Genomic DNA, 10,960 nt, shown 5'->3' on the forward strand with positions numbered 1-10,960 from the left:
TGGACAACTTGCTGAACCACAGACTTCCTTTGAGCATGGGTGGTACCAAGAAGAGATTTATAATAAGAAACAAAAGCATCTGACACAGCTACTGGATCATCCTTCCACTCACCATTCATATCATGAATAGTATAGACTTGATTCTGCACATTTCTACTTTTAATACTCTGATGGAACAAAGCTGTGTTCTCATCACCAGATTTAATCTAATCAGCCTTAGCTTTCTGCTTCAAGAATTCCAAGTAAGCTTTATGCTTAATTCTGTACTCATTAGTGGCAAGAAGTTCCTGATCAGCTAGCTCTTGATCATTAGGATTATGGTGCATAGCTTCCTGTGCAGACAACATTGTTTGATAAGCACTCAGTTCAGCAGCTTGAATATCAGAAAAACCCACCCTATTCAGCTCTTTCAAAACAGATTTAACTCTTTTCAGTCTCCTAGTCACATCATACATTTTACTACCAATAACAGTTGTATTCCAAGCAGCAGAAATTGAATCCTGGAACACAAGAGAATTCTTCCACATGGTGAAATACTTGAAAGGCTTCTTACCTACCACTACACCAGGTAAAACAGTAAGAATACCAGGACAATGATCAAACTGACCCTCACTCATGAAACACACTTCAGCAGAACAATATACATTCTGCCATGCAACATTCCCCATAACTCTATCAAGCTTAGAAAACACTCTAGCTGTACCCTGTTGTTTATTATTCCAGGTGAAAAGATTGCCTACACACTTGATATCATTCATTCCACACTCTTGCATGCAGTCAACAATTTCTTCCACTTCAGCTTGCCTAACAATACTACCAACTCTCTCATCAGCAGACATGACACAATTTAGATCACCACACAAAATCCAGGGGCCAAGAACTTTGATGGCTTTCAAATCCCTCCACAATTCCTTCCTCTGAACACTTGTATTGAAAGCATAAATGAAAGTACAGTGGAAGCTAGGCTTGCCACTTATTGGAGCAACAAGACAATGCAAAAATTGACTAGATGCAGCCACAATACTGAGAGTAAAGCTACCTGGTTTCCAAGCCACTACAATCCTCCCTCTTGGATGGAAGCTAGCATTGGTGGTAAAGCACCAATTAGAGAAAACCCTTTGGTAAAGAGTGCCTAAGTTAGCACCCTTTACTTTGTGTTCTAGAAGGCCAACTAAACCAACCCCATACTTCTGAATAAATCTCCTGACATCATCTTGTTTATGGGGAGAGTTGAGCCCCCTAACATTCCAGGACAAAATTCTATCCATTAGGAGAGGAAGAGTCCCCCCTTCCAGTAGAACTGACCACTTGCAAAACAACCTCACCACCAGCTAACCCAACTAGAGGCTCTCCTGCTTTATCCTGTTCTGTCAATACTTCATAACAATTAACAGTTTGAGTAGGAACAATAGGAGATGGCCTCACTCTAATAGGCTTAAGAGCCCTCTGAAATCCCTCCTCATCCACTTCTGGTTCAGTAACAGTTGATTTAGGCACAGGTTGAACCACTAGTTGAGTGGTTTTCTGAACCCATCTCCTCCTAACTCCACCTTTTCTACAGTCAGCTGCTACATGCCCAACCATCTGACAACTAGTGCATATGGTAGGTCTCCATTCATAATGAACTGACACCTTAACAATATCACCATGTTCATCCAAAAAAGTCACATGATCAGGAAGTGTATCCATAGGGACTTCCACTAACACCCTTGCAAACTGGATCTTATCTCTATTAGCAGTAGCTTGATCCCTCTTGATAGGAGTACCAATTTGTTGCACTATTTTGAACAAAGACTTCTCACCCCAATACTTGAAGTTCAATTTCAGCTGCACCCAAATTGGCACCACCCTTATCTCCTCCTTTTCCATGTTCATATCCACTGTCCAAGGTCGAAGCATCAGAGGTTTATTATCAAAGAAAAAGTGTCCTGTCAGCACTTTATCTCTTGATTCCATAGACTGAAATCTCACCATGAATACCCCTTTTTTAACCATACTCACCTTATCCACCTTCTGATTCCTCCAAACTCTCCTAACATACCCCTCCATTACATTCAGTGGTGGATTTGCACCCACAACATAACATACCACAGAAGAGTTCCAGAAATCAACCTCCTCCTGAATGTCCTCTATTTCTATTTGCACAAGGGTCAAAACACTAGCATTATGGGGATTCACATCATTATCAGGTTCAGTAATCGTATCATCAACACCATTAACAGTTCCAGTAATCGTATCATCAATAACATCAGCAGCCTCATTAAATTGCTGTAATATAGGAACTGAAATTGCACCAATGTCCAGATTAGGACGAGGATTAGAACGAGAGTTACCTGAGCTCAATCTCGTCGCAGTACCATGAATTACCTCCAAGAACTCATTGAATGAGTGTCGCAATTCCGATCGAGCTTGCAAATGCTGCAAACCAGATTTTGGGGTAAACACCTCATTTTCAAGCTCAAAATCAATCGCCTCCACTCCCAAAACTTCATCCATTGATCGCATTTTCAACTCTTGAGAATCAGAGGAAGGCCCTCTTGCTTTTCCATTGCCATTATCCTGCGTTTTACCTTGAGTTTTCGAGCCATTTTTCCTTGCCATGGCGACGGTGCAGGTTAAGCTAACTTGCACCGAGAGAAAACTTGGAGAGAAAGTCTCAAGGTTTTTTTTTTATTGACTTACTATCTAACTTTAGTATTATATGTTGCATATTGCTAAAATCAACTCAGATTAGTTTAATAGTCAACGCATGTCCCTTCAATTATTTATGCTGAGCTAGTAAGGATATCCTGCCTCTGGAGTTATCGACGAGCGAAGTACTCCTCTCGGTAGTTACAGTCCCCCGAACCCTCAATCTCTACCTTGCGGGTGTATGTTGAGAGATCCCCACACCAGGGATCACAAGGGAACCTACGGCCATCGTGGTCAAACATAATTGCACTCCCTTTATGTCACGATAACCGGGTTTTGTCAGTTTTTCTCATTGTTGTTAAAAACTGAATGACGACTCCTATATTACTAGTCAAGTGGGTGTAAACTCACAGGAAATCCAATTACACTTGATTGAATAAAAAGAATCGTCACACCCACGAGGGACGAGGTCACGCATTAGCCTCGTGCTTTTTCGACCCCCTCACAGTGGCGACTCAACTGGGGATAGTGAAGGAAATACTCGTGCTTGTAGGTAATCAAAATAGCCGAAGGGTGAAACGATCCTACCCCGCGTTTATTTCCCCATCAAGTTGGGGCGACCTGAAAATCAGCATATTAATGTGAACGGGCAGAACCGCATAACGAATCTCGACTCCCTCGGGAGTTGGGACTAAGGATACATTTTTTTGCCAATAGGGGGGTGCATACGCCGCGCATGTTGCCCACTCGGTACTTGTGCAGGTAGTACACCTATCCCGAACCCAATCGCTCGCTCATTAGGTCCCTCTCGCCTGCATGCCCCCTTGGCTTGCACTTGCTGGTTGGCCTCTTGAGCGAAATTCGTTTGTTGAAGACACTACCTCGACCGGGGCATGTGTTGGATCTACGATAGAAGCGGTACCAAGCCAGGCGCAAATAAACTACCCATAGAAGCCTATCATAAACTACGTGACATACTTAATTTTCAAATCCATGTTTGTAATGTAGTTATGTGTAGCGAAATATGTGATTGTGTGTGACAAACTATCCTAGAAAACCAACGACCTTAAAAAATTGCCCAAACATTCATAGACTAATTTGCCAAAGAGTTATACCGAAACACGTGTTCCGCAAACCCGAATGATCGCCACAAAAATAAGCGACGCTCGAGATGGCCTGTAACGAATCCCACAAACGCTGCTACGCGTAAAGGACGTTATTAGGCAAGCACACAAATCGAAGTCGCATAAACCGAAGACAGAAAACGAGAACCAGCCAGGGACGCATTTTCAACGCCCCTGGCTGGGCGCCAGAATTTCTCACGCCCCTCGCTGGGCGCTGAAGTTGCTGCTTGGCCTTCTGGTCAGGCGCAGCAGCCTCGGTGCCAGCGCGAAAGGAAAATACGTAGCGCAAAAAAATGTTCATAAAAAGAATTGCTACGAGGGCGTAAGAAAAGCACTCGATTTCAAAAGCGACTCGTGAAAAAATTAATAACTCTTTGTGTCGTTGTTAGGCCTCCTACGACGACAATGCTCGGCACCAAATCCGAACATGCTAATAACTATGAATGTCACACGGGCAAGTGTTTCGAAAATCCAAAGAATGACCAAAATAAAAAAAACCCAAAAAGTGTACCGACAAAAGAAAGAGTGAAAAACCAATTTAGAGAGTCGAAGTCTAGACTAAGTAATGCTTGAAACTTTGGGAACCTAAACTTTAGCTTATCTTATGCCTAGGACTGGTCCTGCCACTTGGTGCCGATCAGGGAATCAACGGTTAGTGCGTCTCGAAGATACATCGCCAACATCAGGTTTAGTGATTCCAAGCTCCGTCCGTCATCCCTCATTTCAAGGGTCTCCGCTTCCCCAACCTCGATTCGCACCTTCAAACATATCCATCGAAGATTTGCAAGAGCAGATGGCTCAAATGACCCGACTCATGGGCCAACTGAAAATGGAAAATGAAGCCTTAGCGGCTGCGCAAGACAAAAATGACCTCGATAACGAGAAGAGGATTGAAAAAATGGTCCTACAGCAAACCATGGGGAGCAAATACTTCTCCCTCGATCCTGAACCTTTTCCTGGCACACTACCAGAAAAGTTCAGTTCATCTGACTTACCAAAGTTCAAGGCCACGGACAACCCCCGTGATCATCTACTGAGCTTTGTGAATGCCATGAACTTGAAAGGCGTGGACAAGTCCATGTATTTACCTGCCTTTCCTTTGTCCTTGGAACCTGTGCCGCTCAAATGGTACTATCACCAGGACCCTAAGCTCTTCCCCACTTGGGAAGACTTTGTCAATGTCTTCATCAAGCAATACTCGTCGAACATGGATTTCCAAGTCACCATGCACGAGCTGGAAGTTCTCTTCCAAAAGAAAAATGAGGGTTTCACGACCTACTTTGCTAGATGGAGGGACCAGGCGGCCCAGCTAATCAATAGGCCTCCCGAAACAGAATTGGTCCAAAAATTCATTGACAACCTGGACCCGGCTTACAGACAACACCTTAGGTACCTGGGACTTGACACTTTCAAAAGAGTTTATAACGTGGGAATAAAGATCGAGGACGACCTCGCCAAACCATACAAAGCAAACCCACATATAAAAACAACACCTATAATCGGGGTAACACATCCCAAGCCCAAGAAGTCCATGCTGTAGAAGAGACTCCCGCCCGAAGAAGCCCTGGAAGATGGGTCCGAGACCGAAAGTTTGCCCCACTCGGGTCGACTTTGGTACAAGCCTTTGAAAGACTAACCAATCAAGGAAAGTTGAGACCTATAGGCCCCACCCGTGACCCTCCTGTCAAAAGAAAATATTGGGTCGAAGGTACTTACTGCAAATTCCATCAAGGAAATGGGCATGACACTGAAAACTGCTGGAATCTAAAACATACGATCCAGGACATGATAGAGGATGAAGTGATACCTCTCCCTAACGTTGGCAAACCCAACAACAACAAGATCCCACTCGACTCTTGTCACATCTCTCTCGACCAACCAGAGAATTTCGACCCCACGGTGTATATTACACCTCAAGGTGCACCACTCGTTGTGGTCACTATGGATCGAATCGAGAGAGAAGTGTGCGGTGTGTGGAATGATGATGCTGAAGATATTTACCTATCTCAAGTGTCGGGCCAAGACCTCTTCACTGAAACTTGGCCCGGGTATGCTCTCATTGACACCACCCCTCAGGAGCCCGAGGTCGACAACCTCACCCGATCCGGAAGAATATACCAACCGGATACTCACCAACCTCCTATGGACGACATCCCGGTTAGGCAAACTCCTGAGAATGGACGGCACGCCACCGTCGCAAAAGTCATTGAAAATCCTCTCCTGAAACAACTAAAAAGAACCAAGGCCGAGATTACCATCTGGGATCTCATGTGTACTTCAAAGGAACATCGCGAAAAGCTTATTCGCTCACTTGACCTCATCTCAGTAACTACAGATATCACACCTGACTCATTGGTTAGCCATGTCACGAGAGATTCCGGAGAAAAGGCCATAGTTTTCACTGATAAAGACTTACCCAAAGAGGGGGGTGCTCACAATAAAGCCCTTTACCTAGTGGTTGGATGCAAAGGACAAAACATCCCCCTAGCGCTCGTAGATAATGGTTCGGCGGTTAATGTCTGCCCATTGCGAACGCCCATTGCTTGGGGCTAGGAAACGATGACTTCCAAACCTCCACGCAAGGGGTACGAGCTTATGATAACTCCCGAAGGCTTGTATTGGGAAAAATCAACCTTACCATACAAACCGGGCCTGTGGCACGCACCACGGAGTTTCAAATAATCGACATCAAGCCCACTTTCAACCTCCTCTTGGGGAGACCTTGGCTCCATGGCTTAGGAGGTGTGGCTTCTACCTTGCACCAAATGGTTAAACTTAACCATAACGGGGTAATACTAGAAATCCGCGCCCCTCCTCTCGACGTCAGTTGTACTATGGTTGGAACGGCCGAAACTGCAGACGACCTTTATGGGTTTCAAATGGAAGAAGCAATCCAGTTCATCGAAGATTATGATCCAGCATTCCTAGACCCGCATGCATCCCGAGTCATCCCAAGAATGCTGTTAGCTCAAGGTTATTTCCCAGGAACCCCATTGGGCATAAGGAAGAAGGAATACACATTCCATCCTTTTCCCGACAAATCTACTCCCTTTGGCTTAGGCTATGAACCAACGGAGGAAGATATTGCTGACCGCCTGTCTAGGCTACGCCTTAACAAAGCCAAACAAACCACCCTCCTTCCCCCGTATCAAAGGACCCTTACCGGGATGTTCGTTCGGGAAGGAGAAGAACAGCCATGCTGTGATTTCCCTGAACCCTTCGTTCAGGATGGCTTGCTAAAACCCGGATTTGAAATTTTCCATGACTGCCACACCTTGGATGAGGCACCCCACCTCACCAAGACTAAAACAGCTGAAATATTGGACAACCAGGCTCTATGGACATTGTTTAACGAATCGAGGCCTATGGAGAACAAGATTGTGATGACTACCCTAGCTTTACAAGATGAAGGTTACGATCCAACCCGGTTAATCTCTCCTGCATCAACACTAGAAGAGGTCGAGAACGGATGGGTGAAGACATATCAGTGGGTCAATGCAAAAGGAATGGAATTCACTAGTAGAAAAAACCCTTATTGCAGCGGGCTTTTAGACCCCTGTTGCAGCGTACATCGTATGCTGCAACTGGGGGGCCTGCAACAAGTCTGAACTTGTTGCAGCGTACAATGTTCGCTGCTAAAAGGGGTTTTTTGTAGCGTACATATGTATGTACGCTGCACAAGTGCCAAAAAATTGGCAAAAATTTGGACTTGTTGCAGCGTACATATATATGTACGCTGCAAAAGACTCAACTTTTTGCAGCGTACATTTATTTGTACGCTGCAACAAGTCTGGAATTTTGCGAAATTTTTTTCCCTTGTTGCAGCGTACAATATATATGTACGCTGCAACAAAGCACTTTTGGCGGGAAAATTCTAATTTTGTTTAGGGATACCTAGAGTGCCTTGCACCAAATATAGAAACCTGTCAAAACAATAATAGAATAACGCAACCTGTATAAAAAATATAAAAACAACAACTGGAGTTTTGTATACTATATATCCCAAAACGAAAGTGCACATATTACATTTAAATATATGTTCCAATTTCAACATAAACATACTTTTTAATATAAAATTTATTCTATAACAACTAAACCAACTCGATCAAGCGCGCTAAAGCCAATAATAAATACTTGCTGGTAAAAAACTTAGCCCATTGCTCACGAACCACATCAAATTCCTCGCATAAGGCGTAATCCTCGGAGTGTAGACCTTTACAAAAACAGAAATTTAAATTAAACATTAGATTAAATACAAATTAAATATCACATTTTAACATTCAAGAAACTAATGACAATGTCCTAATAGTCTAAAATGAGTCCTTAGGTTCTTTAGTTCAAAGTTGGGAGCGAAAATGTCATTTTAGCCTAAATATGACCTATAACAGCCAAACAAGTCTCAAATGTGCATAAATAGATTGGATTTAGTCTTGGAAACTTAAAACTAATCATATTAATCATGTAATAAGTTGGAAATGAGTCTTTAGGTTCGCTAATTCAAAGTTGGGAACAAAAATGTCATTTTAGCCTAAATATGACCTATAACGGCCAAACAAGTCCCAAATGTGCATAAATAGATTGGATTGAGTCTTGGAAAGTTGAAATTATCATATGAATCATGTAGTAAGTTTTAAATGAGTTCTTAGGTTCGTAGTTCAAAGTTGGGAGCGTAAATGTCATTTTAGCCTAATTTCTCCCCCATTTTCTTCGTTGCGACATTCTAGCAAAAACTGATACAATAACCTAAAGGCCCCATAACTTATAAGTTACTCCATTCCATTACATTCTAATCTAATCTAACTCTTTAATCTGCCCTTCTAATTATTCTATGCAAACCATAAATGATGTAATTTATATCGCATACCTGGAGAGTAACACTATATGCAAGGCACAAACAGATGACTAAAAGGAAAACAGACCAAATTTCAGATAACATAAAATAAGCCGTGTATGGGAGAGATAAAAGGAGAGAGAGAAGCATACACATATTATCCTTCTGATCCTGACCACTCACTTAAGCTCTTAGTAAACTGCTTCATTCCACGATTTGAGCATTTATCTCCAATTGCCTTTTCAACAAAGCTAGTTACTATATTACTCTGGTCTTTGCCATCTACTGTCTCCTCTATTCTGACAGACCCATCTTCGGATTCACAACCGTCGTTGGCCATGAAATTCTCCTATTACCAAATGAATAGGCAGAAGACATAAAGAATGGTCAAAACTATAACAACTAATAACAAAATAAGAGAGTAGCTACTAGCCTGTAATAAAGCAAACCAAAGAGACCATTGCACATTGTGTGTGTGCCGGGGGGACGGAAAAAATAAGTCTGACCCTAGAAATTCTACCAGTAGCGGACTCAAACTGGATGTTGCCTTTGCTACTGTTTAACACGTAAATTTCATGCTAATATGTTACACGCCATAATCGAATATAAATTCATACAAGCGTGAGATTCACTCAAATTTTAGTATTGGAGATCTTTAAGAAAAACCAAGACTTGTGAATCATTTCAAGTTCTTTCGGATGCCAACCTAAAAATGACCCTAAATACAATTAGCCTAGTTAACTCCAGATAGCTTGCAAGATTAGTATCAAAGAAATGTCTGATTGGTGCATCGATCAGGAACTTTGTCAATAAAAACTCTACTGACAACATGAATAATGGATTTAACAAACTCACCCAAACTCAGGAGATTGATACTGAAATTCACCGGGCTAGTTATTTGAGTCACTTGAGTATCCAAATGAAACCTTGAACTAGGCTTTGCAGGACCTAAACCAATCATGTTCAGGAACCGATTACCTCTGCTTTCCTATGCCCTTGCATTTGCTGCGAGTCTCTGCTCTGGACAGCAAGGAAGCTATATAAGATGGCATTCATTTATAATACCAGTACACAAACCCAGATACCATAGTCATCAGAAATACACATTTAACATTTAACATTTACATTTAACATTGAACTACTGCCATCCAAAAAGAAGATACATTTAATATACTAAAGTTATAGCTGAACCCACCTTTGTCAACCTAGCAACATCGCTTGGAAGCCCCACTTCCTACATGGTGGAACATTGTTAGTACAATCAGTCACCAAAACAGAAAACTCAAGGAACAAATAAACTAGGCATGAGCAAGAAATTATGCTTACCCTTCTTCCATGAATGCATGCCTCGTTGCTGTTCACAGGAACCTTGGACGCCCATCTGTTTGTTCAATATCCAAAAAACATACATAAAGATCTGTCCCATGTAGCATTTCATTCTAGGTATTCATGGCTGCCAACTATTCTGGTTCAGACTCAAGTTCTAAATTCTGAAAGAGGTAATTAAGACACTAGTTAATTAAAGGAGCCCCCTCACATCTTTCTTTTAGTTTGCAACAGTTAACTAACCAACTTAAACAGCAGCTGTGTAGTGTAATTATAGTAATATTAGTTAAGTATTAATTAAGAAAAAGATAGGTACAAAAAGGAACATACGCGCAAGATGTTGGTGGATTCCAAACAATTCCCGCAATCACCACTAACTGGAAAAAACCACAAGTAGAAAAAAAAAGATGAATAAATCAAAGAGTGCACTTTGATACAGTACAGGGGTATTAATCTGTTACTTTGATAAACATGTTAAATCAACCAGAGTATGCAATTTTAGTAAACCTCTCACCACGCCCAACATCAAGGCTCTTGCATACTTCATAGAACTCTGACAGTCTTTCAGCCTACAGTTAGAAACATTTGTTAAATAAACCAGAGTATGCAATTGGCCAACTGTTCAGCAAATCATCTTAGGCACTCAACACAGACATGTGTCCCTTCTCTACAATATATGTCGAGAGCCCTGAGTGCATCACTTCATTGCATCTCAAATTAGTTGAAAGCCAAGGTTTCATCGTAACTGTGACAAATTTCATTTGAAAATCACCAAAAAACGCATAATAAAAGGAGAATTCGGAACCCTAACTCAGGAATTTAATTCAAAAATTACCAAACTATGAAAGTTTAGAAATTTAGAAAACAAAATTTAGAAATAATGGAATTATTAAAGTGAAAGATTAAAGAAATAATGGAATTACGAAAGTTTAGAAATAAAATTATGAAAGTGAAAGCCGAGATTTCATCGTAATTGTGACAAATTTCATTTGAAAATCACTAAAACGCATAATAAAAGGAGATTCGGAACCCTAACTCAGGAATTTAA

General features: G+C 41.6%; 1 protein-coding gene and 1 long non-coding RNA gene across 2 annotated transcripts; both read right to left on the minus strand.

Moving 5' to 3' along the window:
- Nucleotides 1-206: 206 nt before the first annotated feature.
- LOC130466721 (uncharacterized) lies at nt 207-2,601 on the minus strand. Its single transcript, XM_056835338.1, has 2 exons — nt 1,337-2,601; nt 207-1,239 (listed from the first exon to the last, which is right to left on the minus strand). The coding sequence occupies exons 1-2, from the start codon at nt 2,599-2,601 to the stop codon at nt 207-209; spliced, it is 2,298 nt and encodes a 765-aa protein (XP_056691316.1).
- A 6,796-nt stretch (nt 2,602-9,397) lies between these two features.
- Nucleotides 9,398-10,108, minus strand: LOC110804377 (uncharacterized). The gene is made up of 3 exons (XR_008926884.1): nt 9,913-10,108; nt 9,782-9,820; nt 9,398-9,601 (listed from the first exon to the last, which is right to left on the minus strand). It is a non-coding gene; the product is annotated as an uncharacterized lncRNA (long non-coding RNA).
- Between the last annotated feature and the right edge of the window lie 852 nt (nt 10,109-10,960).

This window comes from Spinacia oleracea, chromosome 2 (assembly GCF_020520425.1).
Source record: "Spinacia oleracea cultivar Varoflay chromosome 2, BTI_SOV_V1, whole genome shotgun sequence".
Classification (NCBI taxonomy): domain Eukaryota; kingdom Viridiplantae; phylum Streptophyta; class Magnoliopsida; order Caryophyllales; family Amaranthaceae; genus Spinacia; species Spinacia oleracea.